Source organism: Berkeleyomyces rouxiae, assembly GCF_048999995.1.
Source record: "Berkeleyomyces rouxiae strain 22BRR77 chromosome Unknown BrBRR77_ptg000002l, whole genome shotgun sequence".
In the NCBI taxonomy this organism is placed as follows: Eukaryota; Fungi; Ascomycota; class Sordariomycetes; order Microascales; family Ceratocystidaceae; genus Berkeleyomyces; species Berkeleyomyces rouxiae.
In genome coordinates, this window is record NW_027396492.1 from 3,856,679 (window position 1) to 3,873,399 (window position 16,721).

Genomic DNA, 16,721 nt, shown 5'->3' on the forward strand with positions numbered 1-16,721 from the left:
GAGCACGGGTGCTCTGATAGACGTTGTTCTGCTGCTGCGGAGTTTTCTTGTTGCAATTGCCATTGCGTGCTTAGGTGGGGGTTGTTATCTGGTTCGATTGTTACGAACCTGTTACGTCTTGTTTATACGAGACTTATCTTTTGTTCGTAGTTAGATGTTTTTTTTTTTTTTTTTTTTTATTCATTACTCGCATGGAACCTGATAGGGTTATGGCGAGGTGCAGTAAATCTACACATAGCAAGGTACAATAAAACAACATCCAAACTCTAGCAAAATCAACGACAAAGGAAATACGTCGTGTTCGACACAGTAATTTGTCCAAAGACACAAGCACCAACTCCTCCTCACTCCTCAACTTCCTCCACTCTCCTCACACCACTACTTTCTCTTGTCCCCACACCTTCTACCCAGGCCTTCGTGCAAAAACCCGTCTTGCGAACAAACTTCAGCAGCACCTCGGTTCCGTTATTCGTATTGAAGAGCGTCGGGAGATCTAGCGACTTAGGACTCAATGCCATGGCCATCTCTTGACGCTCTGCAGAAAATGCGGCGCAGTGCAGCAGCACATGCTCAACGCTCTCGCTTTCATGTTCTTGACAACGGCGGCACCGGTCCGAGTCCGTCTTCTTGATGAGCAGCAGGTAGGGCAACAAGTTGCCTTTACCCACCTTCATCTGGAAGTACGCCGAGGTTAGCCATCTTGGTCCGGAAACCTTGGGCGCCTTAGCACGGAGAACTGGATCACCACCGATGGTACGCAGGTAGTGCGAGCCATGGGAGGGACCAGCGGCGGTGTCTCGCTCAAAAGCCCAGAGAGTCTCCCACTTGTCCATGGTAAACCTCCTAACCCTAGCGAAGACACTGCCCAGTGAGCTGAACTTACGTTCATCATCACTCTCGAGAGCCTGGCGTGCAACCGCGTCTGCAATCTCGTTCCCCACTATGCCCATGTGCCCGGGACACCACATCACCGTGACTGGCGACGTGAATGTACCGAGGACGCGGCGGGCCTGCCACGCGAAGTGGCCGTGCTTGCGGAGCCGCGCAATGGCAGCTTGGCTGTCGACAAACACATAGCAGGGGCGAGCTTGCTTTGTTATTTTTTCTGTTTTGGCGAGGAGCGTGAGTGCCTCCACGATGGCGGCGCTCTCGCAGTCTGCAACCTCCACATCTTGCAGTCGGTGACTGACTTTCGTTTTGACTTCACCGGTTTTGGTATCGACCACGCACGCTGCAAGCGAGCACCTGGAGCCTTCTTTGGAGCCGTCCGTATACACGGTGACGGCATCGTTCGGAAGTCTTGACAAGAACTGGGCATGCCTGACGGCAGCGTCCTCCTTGGGTCCAGGGTCGACGACGATGGAGATGCGGTCGGTCAGTGGCGGCTGCCAGGGACTATCCCACTCCTGTCGGCGACGTTCTCGTCTCCACATGCCTGCCACCAATGGCTTCAACTCGCGCATGATGCAGCCGAGTCGAGTCTTGACACTCATGTTATGCCCCAGGAGAGGCAGGTCTGAGTCATCGGGGGCAAGCTCGTCCTTGTCGGGTTGGGACGCAACACGGACGGGATGGTTGCGTTGGAGGCGGAGAGTGCGAGCGGCGTAGGCCATGCGTGCTTTGGCGAATCGAATAGAGGGGGGCGGGAGGCCGGCCTCGACTTCGACGGCGCGTGTTGGTGAACCGCGGAATGTACCTAGGATACGGGCGGCAGCTTGGCTTTGCAGTTTCTGGTATACCCTTTGCAGACTGAGCTGGGGTTTTGACGGGTCATACCAGAGAATTGATCCGTAATCGGCGACGGTACCCACACAGGAGATGTAGAGCTGACGGAGTGCCGCGATGGACAGTCCACGCGTGTTCGAAGCGAGCCGAAGCAAGCCGCGGAACGCGATCTCAGCCTTTTGGGTCCGTGCCTGGACGTGCTGTTTAAACGAAAGTCTGTTGTCGAAATGGAAACCTAGCCACTTGACCATCTTTTGGGGACGCACAGTGACATCACCTACTCGGACAGTTTGGGAGGCCCATTTTGCAGCATCGGTGTAGTGGATCAGCTCAGTTTTGCTCTCTTCAAACTCAATGCCGTAGTCGCGAGCCTTGGCCCGCTGTGTAAGGCTTTACGGTCTAAAGGAGAACGCTTTTAGAACAGCAGAAATAAATTAAGAAACAGATAAAGAGAAAAGACTAATGTACAAGAAAACGGGCGGAAACAACACTATCTATATACGCGCGGTAGAGGTATGACGCGTACCCTTGACAACGACGGTGTGCACACGGGTTTGGCAGGCGGTGAGTAACGGCGGTGTGCAAGGCGGTGTGGACGGCGGTGTAAACGGCGGTGAGGGCGGAGCCTGAGCCTACCTCGATCCATAGATCGTTACAATCGCCTCCTCCTCCGTCTCCTCCGGGGGACTGCTGGCAACTTCCAGGGGCACTCGTGGGTCTGCTCGTATCTCTCGAGCGCTGCTGTGTCTAGGACGTGTGACAAGGGTTCCCATGTTGGCTCTGCCCATCCAGTCCACTGGACGAGCACTTTGTGACGTTTGTCGACGACCTTGTGTTGTAGGATCTCGTCGACAAGGTACTCGCCAGCCACTAAATCGCCGGAGGCTTCTTCGGGCGCGATTGCAGGTGGTTCCGGGTTGGCTAAGACTTGGGAAGGCAGAGGGTCATCACGGGCGCGGCGGACAAGACTCACGTGGAAGACGGGGTGGATACCGGTGGGCGTGTCTAGTTTGACAGCGTGCGTACCGACGACTTGGATAACGCGGTAGGGCAAGGCAAGCCAGTCGAGTGTCTTCGAGGGGCGGATGGTGCGCACGTTGCGCAGACGCAGGTAGACTCGGTCGCCGACTTTGAAAGCTTCCGCTGCCTGGCGTCCCCGGTTGGCATGTCGTTCCTGTGTTTCAAGGGCGAATGCCATGGAGGCCTGGGCGAACGCGGTTGCGTCGCGGTGCTTGGCGAGCCAGTTGTGGCCGGCAGTGGCGGTATTACGGATAGGGCCCGAAGAAAGGATTAGGGTTCCGGGTACAGCCAACGACTCGGGACAATGATAGGTTCCTGAGGTGGACAGTCGGGCCTGTGGAGGAAGACGTCAGTTAGACAGAGTGCTAAGACGTATGGTCGGTTGAGATGAAGAGGCAACACACAACTTAGATGGCTATTCTGAGAATAGAGCGGCACAAAGAGGAAGGAGGAGGAACAATCACACACTTCAAAGAAGAAGAAAGGTTGAACTGCAAAGAAAGCAAGAACAGAATGGTATAAAGAAGAAGAAGAAGGTAAGCAAGTGCATGTGATTGTTAAGCTTGGAGAACAAGAGTAAACCTGATCAACTCAGGGCAGGAGACGACGATATTTATGTTGTCGGCGCTCCTGACAAAACTCTGTCTTCCCAAGCTAGAAACAATCAACATCTAACTACGAACAAAAGATAAGTCTCGTGTAAACAAGACGTAACAGGTTCGTAACAATCGAACCAGATAACAACCCCCACCTAAGCACGCAATGGCAATTGCAACAAGAAAACTCCGCAGCAGCAGAACAACGTCTATCAGAGCACCCGTGCTCAGCACATCCCACGACAACCTCATATCCGTTGATCAACTCACGATCTACACAGACCAACCTGTGCCATAAGCGCATCTTCATAGGTCGCCGACCTTCGGCGTTGTGGAAAAGAAGAGTGGGGTAGGTCTCATGCATAACCCTTAGCATGAGCAGTGTCAGGATAGCTATTCATGACAGGCGGGGGAAACGGTGGAGCCTGGTTCGTGGTCGGTAGTCATGTCAAGGGGGTCAATGTTGTAACCATGGGTGAAGAAAAAAGGGGAAAGGCCAGTGGCAGTAGCGGTGCGATTGTTCAGGGCGACCTGGGCTTGGGGGAGAAGTGCAGCCCAGTCGTCTTGCAGGAAAACAGTGAAGGCACGGAGGTAGGTCTCGATCTCCTGGTTGGAGCGCTCTTGGGCGCCGTCGGTCTCGGGATGGAACGCAGTGGAGAGGCGGCGGGTGATGGAGAGCTGGCGACAGACTTCTGTCCAGAATAAACCGGTGAACTGGGGACCTCGGTCGGACGTGATGGCGCGGGGTAGACCATGGTGGGCAAAGACGTGTGTGATGAAGGCTCTGGCTACGTCAGAGGCAGTATACGATTTCAGCGGTATCAAGATTTTACTCTTTGACAGCCGGTCTGTAATACCTAAGATAGTAGTGCAGCCTTCGGACTCAGGGAGACCGACGATGAAATCCATGGCGAGTTCTTGCCAGGCACGGTCCGGGACGGGCAGGGGCTTCAGGAGGCCACGCTTCTGGTCGCGCCAAATCTTGCTTTTACCGCAAGTGTCGCAATTACCAACGAAGCGGCGGACATCGTCAGAGAGGCCAGGCCAAGCGTAGGAGCGGCTGACTAGATCACGGGTTGCTGATCCTCCAGGGTGACCGGTGAGCGTGGAGTCGTGGACTTGCTGGATGATACGAGTGCGGAGGGGCTCGTAGTACGGGATCCACAGGCGGTCACGCCAGAGGAGACGGGTGGCGGAGTCGAGGGTACACTCGCTGATCTGCCAAGGAAGGCCCCACTCGTTGGGGAACGAGCGGGCTTGTTCTTGGACAGCTTGTCGCGCTTGCCAATAACGTTCGTTATGGGTAAGTGCCGAGTGCCAGAGGGTCTGGAGTTCCGGGTCAGCAAAAGGGGCATCTAGGGCAGCGTGGTCGAGGGTCAGGGTTCCTTCAGGGTCTTTGTCAGGCTCTTTAGCCCAAACGGCGGCGGCAATGACGAAGTCGGGCCCGTCAGGGCGCAGAACTTGGTGGACACGGGACTGGAGGCGTTCATCGGAGAGGTCTTGGGGCAGGTCTTGGTCGCGGCGGGAAAGGGCATCGGAGGTCACTTGAGTAACGCCGGGTCGATGAATTAACCGAAAGTCGAACTCGGACAATTCATGGGCCCAGCGGCGTTGGCGTTCTGACAGGGTTCTTTGCTTCTGGAAGTACAAAAGGTTCTGGTGGTCGGTGTGTACTTCGAACGGGATGCCAGCGAGGTAGGAGCGCCAAGCGCGGAGGCAGGAGTGGATGGCCAACATTTCCTTATCGTGGATAGGATAGTTGACTTCCGCTGGGCTGAGCTTTCGCGAGAAGTAAGCAACAGGACGCCAAAGAGAATCAGCACCTTGCTGTCTGAGGGAACCTCCCAGGGCCCAGCCGGAAGCATCGGCTTCAACGATGGTGGGGAGGTCAGGGTCGAAGGTGGCAAGGAGCGGGGCAGAGACAAGGGCCTTCTTCAAAGCTTCAAACGAACGGAGTTGTTCGTCTTCCCACTTGAAGGGTTGGTCCTTCTTGGTCAGCAGAGTCAGGGGAGCAGCGACGGTGGAGTATTCGGGGACAAAACAGCGGTAGAAGTGTGAGCGGTTCACTAAGTACAAGAGAGTCTTGCAGTTATGACCAGAATGCTGTTTATTATCTTTTGATGGAGAGAAAAAGGAAGAAGAAAGACTAAACTAAACAGCGGATTTGGGTCTACTATATAGACATTTTTGTGCTTACAAATGCAAGTTCCCGATCGGCTCAATATCCCTCCGTGAGCTCCTTATGTCCGAGTTTTCGGCGATAACTCGAGGTTAACTCCGATCCCGTCGGAATCCCTCAGTTTCCCTCGGAACACTTCGGACCTTTTTGCATCCTGCCGGATTAGGCGAATCCTACCCACGGACCTCAAGTCCGACCCGGTCCGAGCTCTCCGAAGCCTCCGAAGAGTTGCCGAAGTTCATCCGAAACCTTGTCCAAATTCGGTGAAACGACCTGCATTCGAAAGCACTGGATCAGCTCTGTCTGATCCAACCACGGGTTCTCAACCCGTAACAAGAAGTTGGCAAACCCAAGAAAACTACGGACTCCGCGGACAGACGTGGGAGCCTCCCATTCCTGGATAGCTTTGACTTTGTCTGGGTCTGCACGGATGCCGGAGCCGGGTTCAACAATGAAGCCGAGGTAAAGTTCTTGATGAAAAAAACTTTTGCAAAAATGGCCAAATCGACAGAAAAACTCACCAAAACGACTCTGAGCAACAGCTCAATTGATTCCAAGACTAGTTCGAGCAGTGCATCGAACAAAATAGACAAGAAACCGACCGCGCGCGATGAAACGCGCCGCACGACGCGCCTGGGGCTGAGTTTTGCCCAGATGGCGAGCCAGGAACCGCGTTCCGACGACGACGAGCTGCTGCGTTCACCGTCGCAGCATGCGCCCGTCACCTCATCGATGAAAGTCGATGCAGGTGTTGAAGATGCGCCGGTGGTTGAGATTCCCTCGACACCCGACTCGCGCGACTCGGACGCGACAACGCCGACGCCTAATGCACTGGATGGGAACCTGTTCGTGTTCAGCCAGGCTCAGCGCGATGAGAACGACACCAACAACACCAACAACACCAACAACAACAACAACGACCAGACGATTCCGGCGAAGCGCGCCCGAGAGATTGCTCTCATGTTGGAGCGCAAGCGCCGGCGCGACGAGCAGAACGCCGCCATCATGAACGAGGTCTTCCTTGTTCTAGAACGACTCAAGGAGTCAGCCTCCGAGGCCCAGCTGATGCGCATCCTGCGCCAGTTTGGCAACGAGTGCGGGCTCGTCGTAATGTCGCGCCACGACCACAAAACGCTGGTTGAGATGGAAGTCTCAAAGGCTGCCCGCCCCAAGCCAGCACACGAGGCTGAAGCCGTGGCTGCGTACAGCGAGGCTGCGACGCAGACACCTGAGGTGCCAGCCGCGCCTTCTGTCCTGGGCAGTGAGCCCTGTGCCAGCAAAAAAAACGCCACCCCTGTATTACGGATAGGGCCCGAAGAAAGGATTAGGGTTCCGGGTACAGCCAACGACTCGGGACAATGATAGGTTCCTGAGGTGGACAGTCGGGCCTGTGGAGGAAGACGTCAGTTAGACAGAGTGCTAAGACGTATGGTCGGTTGAGATGAAGAGGCAACACACAACTTAGATGGCTATTCTGAGAATAGAGCGGCACAAAGAGGAAGGAGGAGGAACAATCACACACTTCAAAGAAGAAGAAAGGTTGAACTGCAAAGAAAGCAAGAACAGAATGGTATAAAGAAGAAGAAGAAGGTAAGCAAGTGCATGTGATTGTTAAGCTTGGAGAACAAGAGTAAACCTGATCAACTCAGGGCAGGAGACGACGATATTTATGTTGTCGGCGCTCCTGACAAAACTCTGTCTTCCCAAGCTAGAAACAATCAACATCTAACTACGAACAAAAGATAAGTCTCGTGTAAACAAGACGTAACAGGTTCGTAACAATCGAACCAGATAACAACCCCCACCTAAGCACGCAATGGCAATTGCAACAAGAAAACTCTGCAGCAGCAGAACAACGTCTATCAGAGCACCCGTGCTCAGCACATCCCACGACAACCTCATATCCGTTGATCAACTCACGATCTACACAGACCAACCTGTGCCATAAGCGCATCTTCATAGGTCGCCGACCTTCGGCGTTGTGGAAAAGAAGAGTGGGGTAGGTCTCATGCATAACCCTTAGCATGAGCAGTGTCAGGATAGCTATTCATGACAGTAGCCCCCCTTTTTATGACTGATTTCCACAGCAGTACTAAGATCGTCTGGCGTTAGGCATCCTCTTGTAGAATTCTGCAACCTTCTCAGGTGCATTGGCTAAATGGTCCAGAGGTTCCCAGGAGGGTCCATCATGTTCATAGCCCTCCCAAACTACTTGATATTGCAGAGGGCCACGCGAAGACACGCCTATAATTTCCTTGACCACAAATTCTTCCTCGCCATCTACTATGACGGGAGGAGGAGGAGGGTTTTTCTGGCCAGGAAGAGGATCCGACGCACATGGTTCCAGCAGACAAACGTGGAAGACGGGATGAACCTTCATAGTGGCAGGGAGTGCCAACTCGTAGGCATGCGAAGACACCTTCCGTAGAATCTTAAATGGGCCAAGCTTCTTGAAGTCCAACTTCTTTGAAGGACGAGTAGTTCGAATATTTCTACTCAAAAGCCACACTAAGTCCCCTTCTCGAAGGAGAGGGGCGGAAGATTTGTGTCGATTCGCGTACTCGGTCATCCGCTCACGGCTCCACGTAATTTCAGTCTTTAAAAACTGACAAATGTTGTCAAGCTCTTTAACAAAGTTCCGCAACGGGCCTTTTTCCACAGAGACTGGGAGCGACTCACGCCCACTTCTGGGGTGAAACCCGTGGTTCGCAAAGAAGGGCGTCAGCATAGTAGAACTGGACTCGGAGTCATTGTAAGAGAACTCCGCCAAGGGCAAAAGATCAGCCCAATTGTCCTGTCTATAGTTGGTGTAACCCCGCAGGTATTGCTCCAAAATAGAGTTCACACGCTCAGTCTGACCATCGGTCTGAGGGTGGAACGCAGTACTCAGATTTTGCTTTATGCCCAACAGTTTGGCTAAAGCCTTGGAAAAAGCCGACGTAAACAGACTACCCCTGTCGGACACAATGTCCAATGGCAGACCGTGGAGCCTATACACTGCTGACAAATAGAGCTTAGCAAAACCTGCAGCATCCAGCGAGGAATCGCAAGGTATAAAGTGAGCCATTTTGCTAAGCCTATCGACGACAACGAGAATCATGTCAAAAGAATTGGAGACCGGCAAGCCGGTGATAAAATCAAGGGACACAGATGTCCACCGAGCTTGCGGAATGGTCAGAGGTTTCAGTAGACCGTAGGGACTATGTCGCGCGGACTTGATCCGTTGGCAGACCTCACAATTTCGGATGTACCGGATGACATCACGACGCATCCCGGGCCACCAGTATTCCCGAACAAGAAGTTCAAAAGTGTTCTTTTGTCCAGGGTGTCCGCTAGGCATAATATCATGACAATTCTTCAATGCACGAACTCGTAGATCCTCGTTCGGCAAATATAGAAGGTCGTTGACAAACAAAAGACCGTCATTGTCAAGCCTGCAGACACTGAGGTCCACATCTGGAGGTTTGGTCGACTGGCCTCGAAGAGCAGAAATAACATCAAGAGCCCACTTGTCCGTGGATAGCGCGATTTTTACCTCGTCTACCAAAGACATGGTACCAATAAAATTTTCAGGGGGAATAATAGGAGCACACAGCTCTTTATCCTCCTCAGAAGAAGAAGAAACGAGGTCTTCGTAGCGTCTGGTCAGGGCATCAGCTCTAGAATTCAAGGAGCCAGGCCTATAAGTGATGACATAACGGTACTCGCTCAGTTCCATAGCCCACCTCGCTTGCCGTCTGTTCATGGCCGGAATTTGCTTAAGAACGGCTAAATTCCGATGGTCCGTCAATACCAGAACAGGTTTTTCCAGACTTTCAACCATGAATCGCCACGACTTTAGAGACTCCACAATGGCTAACAACTCCTTGTCACCTACGCCGTAGTTACACTGGGCAGGATTCATTTTTTGAGAGAAATAGGCCACGGGGTGTAGTAGAAGCCCCTTGTCAGTCGGGTGGTATTGAGACATGACGGCAGATATTACACGGTCAGACGCGTCTGTTTCAATAACAGTGTCCAACAGGTAATCAAAGTGCTTGAGGATAGGTTCAGAGCAGAAAAGGTCCTTCAGGGTGTGAAATGCTGCCTCACATTCAGAGGACCAGACAAAAGATTGCGTCTTTTTAGTCAACTCGAAGAGAGGTGTGCAGATTCTAGAGAAGTCACGGATGAACCTCCTATAGAAATTGGCAAAACCCAAAAAGGACTGGACTCCCTTAACAGTTCGGGGAGCCTCCCACTCACGGACAGCCGCAACTTTAGCGGGGTCCATCTTCAGAGCATCGGCTGAAATAACAAAGCCAACAAAGGTAGTTTCAGTCTTGTCGAATTCGCATTTTTCACCCTTGACAAACAGACTGGCCTGCGCTAATTTTAGCAGGACTTTGCGCACATGAACATCATGTTCCTCTTGGTTCAGAGAGAACACCAGGATATCATCCAAGTAACAGACACAGAATATGTCCAAATACTCCGACAAGACCTCGCTGACATATTTCTGACACGTGGCAGGAGCATTGGTGAGCCCAAACGGCATCACATTGTACTCAAAAATGCCATATCGAGTTCTGAAAGCTGTCTTGTATTCATCACCTTTCTTGATGCGAATCAAGTGGTACGCAGCTCTCAGATCCAGCTTTGTAAAAATGTTTCCCGTAGCCGCCGTGCGCAGTGATTCATTGATCCGAGGCAGAGGAGTTACGTCTTTGATGGTGATATCATTGACGGCTCGGAAATCAACACAGAATCGTAAACTGCCTGGCTTCCTAGCAAAAAGAATCGGGGAAGCCAGCGGCGAAGAGGAAGAGGAAATAAAGCCTTTAGCAAGCATGCCATCTAGATATTTTTTGACAGCCTGCAACTCGAGTGGAGTCATATCGTACAGCGGGGCCTTGGGGTATTTCGCATCGGGAACGAAGTTAATCGCATGATCAATGTCCCGGTGAGGTGGTAGTTGATCAGCACCTTCTCGAGAGAACAGAGGAAGTAGGTCATGGTATTTCTTCGGGATGCGTTCAAGGAGCCGTGCATGCTCTTGTTCCGGAGTTAGGTCCTCCTGATTGAGATAATCCAGGACTTCCTGAGCGGTGACACGATAAATCTGTAGTTTCTCAGCTTTGGCAAAGCGATGCAAAGTGTTACGGGTCGTGGACCCGATGTTGGATCATCTTTGGGCTGATCCATGTTGACCCACTTTTTGTGTGATTTGAAGTTGGGTCCACTTTCGGGTTAGGGTTTGTGGACCCACTTTTAGTCGACCAGGGTGCGACCCACTTTTTGTGTCAAGTGGGTCGGGACACACTTTTGTGTACAGGGATGATGCCCCACTTTTATTGTACAGGGGTCATAGGGCTGGTTGCCCTGGTGGGGCCCACACAACTGGATTCCTGAATGCCTATAAAGCAGAGCCAGTTCCCCCATCTTTAGTTTAGATTTTCTTCTTCCTTTTCTTTCTTTTCTTCCCTATGTTAAAGATAATAAACAGCATTGGACCTAACTATGAGTTTTCTCCGTACTTAGACAACCCGTCACATATTATCTTTAACATCACATTTTTTTTATCTTAGAAGCTTGTGAGGAAGCTTCACTACCCCTTGTTATCTTAGAAGCTTGTGAGGAAGCTTCATTACCCCTTATGTTCTCTTAGAAGCCTGTGAGGAAGCTTCCCGTCCCCCCACCACACGAAGTCCGCCGACCTTGCATAAGTGTCAAGGTTCTTAAGCGAAGAATACCACGTTCCGCACGTGACGAAAGAAGCTAAGACTCGCATTCAGGCCGTGAGATAGCATACTTTAACGATGAACGACAAGTCAGAAGATGTTCTGTCCGGGCTACCCCGCGACTCCCAACAGGAGCAGCCCACCAATACCCCAGGATTAGAGGTATTTACGCCTCAGCAACTCGCAATAGTCCAGATGATACTACAGAACCACGCGAAACTACAAGCCCCGGCTCCTCCCGCGCCTGCACTTGCCCTACCACCTTCACAACCGATGATTAACCACCGCTACAACGCACCGTGGCCAGAGTGGGATGGAAAGCTTTTGTCCTTCCCCAGATATTTTAAACAGTTGAAGGTCCGCGCGCAAATCGCAGCTCACGTCATCGGGTCTTCCCAAGCAATTTGTCTCAGCATTTTCATGAGTATTCACGCTGAGCAACAAGCGAGAGTAGAACAATGGTTCACCGATGGCGCCATACACAATTGGGATTGGAAGAGTTTTCTTCAGCACATCAACGACCAGTTTGAAGACAAGGACGCGATCCAGAAGGCAGGCCAGAAGCTCTGCGCTATACAGATGGGAAGTCACCAGAGTTTTGTGTCTTTCCTACAAGATTTCGAGCACCAAGTTGGCTTATGTGGAGGTTTGGACTGGCCCGACCGCGTTAAGATTTTACACCTGAACTCCGCCATAAACTCGACACTTCAGGTATACCTCACAGTCAAAAACCTCCCCAACGACGACTACCCAAGATGGGTTGAGAAAGTAAAGAGAGTAGCGGGACGAGTGGAAGCGCTACCAGGATATAGTTCCAAGGACCCGTCGAAGACTTTGACGTGGTACAGCCAGACGAAAGCAGAAACAATGTCCGCCAAAGTTGTAACCCCGAGCGTCGTGGACCAGCAACCGCACCCCGACAATGATGAAGAACACGTGACAATGAGTGTCAACGCCTTCCACACGCCGCTCCCGAGCAATGAATGCCAACGCACCCGTCCCGTCAAACCCCGTGCACCTTGGAGATCTGCAGATGAAAAAGAGAAAGCAAAGTCTGGCAACGCCTGTTTCCGTTGCCTTGCCACGGGCCACCGGTCTCTTGACTGCCCGAAGTTTGCCCCGAGTCGTCGACCAGCGAGAATGAACCATGCAATGATTCCAGAAGTTTCAGAGCCGATGGACGAGATTATCGAGAGTGTTCCACACGATGCGGACACAAGAGTAGACCCAGACGAATTTCGGCCCCTGAGTTTAAAGAAGAGAAGACGCAAGAAGAGAACCGGCACCAACATCGTCCATGCTGATGCAGTCAACCACATGCATTCCACACCGTTTTTGATCGAGACTTTCGTCAACAACTTCTTTTATTGTGACGCACTGCTCGACACTGGATGCTTGGTAACATCAGCATTTGACGAAGGTTTAGTCAAGCGACGGGGTCTCCAGCGTATCCCCGTGAAGAGAAGAGAGCTACTACTTGCAGAAAACGACACGAAGAAGAGATGGATTTCAGAAATTGCAGTGTGCGACATTGATATCGACGGTCGCAAAGAGAGAGTCTACGGTTACGTGATACCGAATTTAGCCTACGACATGATCCTGGGAAAGCCCTGGATGGAGAAGAACGACGTCGTGTACTCCGCGAAAGAGCGAATGATTACCTTCAAGGATCAAGGAGACCGACTTATTGTCCGAGAGAAAGGCTGGCGTGAAGCGCACGCTGGCGCCCCCAAAGCAAGCATGGTGATGGCAGCAGTTTTTGCCGCAGAGATTCGACGAGGAAGGAAGAGCAAACAGAAGCTACAAGTGTTTTCGGCCTCCATTCAAGACATCAACAAGGCCCTCGAAGTGAAAGCCCGCCTCACAAGAGAACAGATTTCCGAGAGACTCCCGCAGGAACTCAAGCATTTAGCACCGATCTTCCTAGACGATGGCGAAGGAGATTTACCGCCCAACCGACCAGGCATCGACCACGCTATAAAGATGAAGAAAGACGAACAAGGACGAGACAAAGAGGTCCCATGGGGCCCCCTGTACAACATGTCGAGAGATGAATTATTGGTTCTGCGCAAGACGCTCGCAGACCACTTAGACAAGGGATGGATTCGCGCTAGCAGCTCCCCCGGAGGCGCCCCTGTCCTGTTTGTTCGGAAACCCGGAGGCGGTCTGCGATTCTGCGTGGACTATCGAGCACTGAACGACATAACCGAGAAAGATCGTTACCCGCTGCCGCTAATCAGTGAAACTCTGAGAGCGCTAGCCAAGGCACGCTATTTTACCAAGGTCGATGTCCGCGCCGCGTTTCACAAGATACGAATCACAGAAGGCGACGAATGGAAAACCGCTTTCCGGACCAGGTTCGGCCTATACGAGTGGCTAGTTACGCCCTTTGGACTATCCGGAGCACCCGCCACGTTTCAACGATACATCAACAGCACGCTCCGCGACTATTTGGACGACTTTTGTTCCGCGTACCTTGACGATGTACTAATTTACACCGACGGAAGTCACAAGGACCACATGAGAAAAGTGAACCTTGTGTTGGAGAGATTGGGCGATGCTGGTCTACGTTTAGACCTGAACAAGTGCGAGTTTGCAGTGACCGAGACGAAGTACCTGGGCTTTATCATCCAGGCCGGAGAGGGGATAAAAGTTGATCCCGCTAAAGTGGCTGCAATCCGCGAGTGGCAGCCTCCGACGAATGTGAAAAGCGTCCGCAGTTTTCTTGGCTTTGCGAATTTTTACCGCCAATTTATCCCGTTATTCAGCGAAGTTGCAGCGCCGCTAGTTCGACTTACGAAGAAAGAAGAGCCGTGGAAGTGGAGCAAGACAGAAAATCAAGCCTTTGAGAAGCTGAAGAACGACTTCATGAGAGCCCCCGTGCTAGCAATGTGGGATGAAGAACGGCCTACAATAGTAGAGTGCGACTGCTCAGGATGGGCACTGGGAGGTACGCTGTCGCAGGTCGACGAGACTGGAAGCCTCCGCCCCGTTGCATTTTTCTCAAAGAAGCTGAGCCCCGCCGAAGTCAACTACGAGATCCATGATAAAGAGTTGTTGGCTGTCATAAAGTGTCTTGAAGAATGGAGAGGCGAACTAAAGAGTCTTGGAGCCCCGTTTAAGATTCTTACCGACCACAGGAATCTTCAATATTTCATGACAACGCGCAAGCTATCGGAGAGACAGGTTCGGTGGTCACAGACACTTTCAGAGTATGATTTCCAACTGGAGTTTCGAGCAGGAGTCAAGAACGGAAAGCCCGATGCGTTGAGTCGACGAGAGCAGGACACCCCCCAGGGCGAGGATGATGAGCGACTCAAATCTCGAATCATGAAGCTAGTCAAGGATCACTGGCTTCCCGAAGCAACGACAGTAGCTCTGTCCCCGGCGGAGATCGTTCAGAGAACCGACATTGTCCCCCACGGAGACCAGATATTTTCGCAGCAAGATTTACAGCGCCTGTGGGACGAAGCAAAGACGAAGGACAGCGATTTCCACGAAATGTACAAGGCTCTAGCGACCGCAGAGAGAAGTTTTCCCCCGACACTGACCAAGAAGGTGGCTATATCCATAGCCGAATGTGAATTCGACAACCGAGGCGCCCTTGTATATCGACAGAAGCTTTTTATACCAGACTGGGAGCCCCTACGGACAGCGTTGATTCAGAGTACACATGATTCACACGTTACTGGCCACCCGGGACGAGACGGCACGCTTGCCATTCTATCACGCGACTTCTTCTGGCCCGGTATTTCGAGAGATGTACGTCGCTTCTGTGCGAACTGCGACGTGTGCGGAAGATCCAAAGTTTGGCGAGAACGGAAGAAAGGACTACTACGACCACTGCCGATACCGGAAAGACCACATTCAGAGCTGGGAATCGATTTCATGACTGAACTGCCGGCACGGAAGCCCGGCGACCCGAGATACCTGATGGTGATTGTCGACAGATTGACAGGAGCTGTGACCCTTGAAGCGATGACAACAATGACCGCGACACATTGCGCCGAGAGATTCTTGCAATGTCACTGGAAGTATCACGGCTTCCCACACGCCCTCACGTCAGACAGAGGAACCAACTGGACGAGCGAATTTTGGAGCAGCCTATGTCGTTTAACCAGCATCGAGAGAAGACTATCCACGGGATTCCATCCCCAGACAGACGGAGCCACGGAACGGATGAACCAGGAAGTGTTGGCGTACATGAGAGCGTTCGTTACCTATTCCCAGTACGACTGGCCGGAACTGTTGCCTGCCGCAATGTTAGCCATCAACAACCGCAATACGTCCATGGGGGTGAGCCCGTTTTTCCTCACCCACGGCTACCATGTGGACACGATCGAGCAAGTCCAACCGGAAGAGTCGCCGAAGACACTGGAACAGCAAGACGCCGAGAGATTCGTTGAGAGATTCCGTGAAGGCTGGGAGTTGGCACAAGCCGCCATGGCGTCACGACAGCAAGAAATGGAGAATCAGGCCAACAAGTCACGCAGCAGCCAAGAACGTTTCGAAGTAGGCGACCTAGTGTGGCTCAAGCTAAAGAACATTTCGACACCCCAGATTTCCAAGAAAATGTCGTGGGTCAACGCCAAATACCGAGTGACGAAAGTCGTATCTCCCCACGTTGTCGAGCTTGATGTGCCTACGAATATCTACCCGAAGTTCCATGTCGACCTGATCAAGAGAGCAGCCGGGAATCCACTCCCCTCCCAAAAGACCGACGACACGCAACCCCCCGCGCTCGAAGAGAACGAATATGGAGAGCCTGAATACTTGGTCGAGCGAATCTTGAGAAGCCGCCGGAGACGCGTAGGAAGAGGCTACCGCAGAGAGGTACTTGTCAAATGGGCAGGGTATGCAGAGCCAGACTGGAGACCGCGAGCCGACTTTGAGGAGACGGAAGCACTGGAGACTTTCGAAGCCGAGTTTGGAGATGAGGATGACGTTGGAGAGCCACAGACTGGCGCTATGACAGGCCCCCGCACACGGATGAGAGGAGGGGGGTAATGTTACGGGTCGTGGACCCGATGTTGGATCATCTTTGGGCTGATCCATGTTGACCCACTTTTTGTGTGATTTGAAGTTGGGTCCACTTTCGGGTTAGGGTTTGTGGACCCACTTTTAGTCGACCAGGGTGCGACCCACTTTTTGTGTCAAGTGGGTCGGGACACACTTTTGTGTACAGGGATGATGCCCCACTTTTATTGTACAGGGGTCATAGGGCTGGTTGCCCTGGTGGGGCCCACACAACTGGATTCCTGAATGCCTATAAAGCAGAGCCAGTTCCCCCATCTTTAGTTTAGATTTTCTTCTTCCTTTTCTTTCTTTTCTTCCCTATGTTAAAGATAATAAACAGCATTGGACCTAACTATGAGTTTTCTCCGTACTTAGACAACCCGTCACACAAAGCCTGAGACGACACCGTCACACAGGAACAAGACACAGCTGACGATTGTGCAATAAAAGAAGGAAGGGGTGAAG

At 52.2% G+C, this 16,721-nt stretch overlaps 4 protein-coding genes across 4 annotated transcripts; 2 read left to right on the plus strand and 2 right to left on the minus strand.

The window, feature by feature from the left end:
* Positions 1 to 344: 344 nt before the first annotated feature.
* On the minus strand, positions 345 to 5,762 carry BROUX77_002655 (uncharacterized protein; the record flags this gene model as incomplete). Its single annotated transcript, XM_073747219.1, has 4 exons — positions 345 to 2,115; positions 2,424 to 3,079; positions 3,759 to 5,407; positions 5,702 to 5,762. 4 exons carry the CDS (start codon positions 5,760 to 5,762, stop codon positions 345 to 347), a joined length of 4,137 nt encoding a protein of 1,378 aa, XP_073607737.1.
* A 253-nt stretch (positions 5,763 to 6,015) lies between these two features.
* On the plus strand, positions 6,016 to 6,882 carry BROUX77_002656 (uncharacterized protein; the record flags this gene model as incomplete). The annotated part of the gene is made up of 1 exon (XM_073747220.1): positions 6,016 to 6,882. One exon carries the CDS (start codon positions 6,016 to 6,018, stop codon positions 6,880 to 6,882), a length of 867 nt encoding a protein of 288 aa, XP_073607738.1.
* Positions 6,883 to 7,612: 730 nt separating this feature from the next.
* Positions 7,613 to 10,351, minus strand: BROUX77_002657 (uncharacterized protein; the record flags this gene model as incomplete). The annotated part of the gene is made up of 1 exon (XM_073747221.1): positions 7,613 to 10,351. One exon carries the CDS (start codon positions 10,349 to 10,351, stop codon positions 7,613 to 7,615), a length of 2,739 nt encoding a protein of 912 aa, XP_073607739.1.
* Positions 10,352 to 11,318: 967 nt separating this feature from the next.
* Positions 11,319 to 16,247, plus strand: BROUX77_002658 (uncharacterized protein; the record flags this gene model as incomplete). The annotated part of the gene is made up of 1 exon (XM_073747223.1): positions 11,319 to 16,247. One exon carries the CDS (start codon positions 11,319 to 11,321, stop codon positions 16,245 to 16,247), a length of 4,929 nt encoding a protein of 1,642 aa, XP_073607740.1.
* Between the last annotated feature and the right edge of the window lie 474 nt (positions 16,248 to 16,721).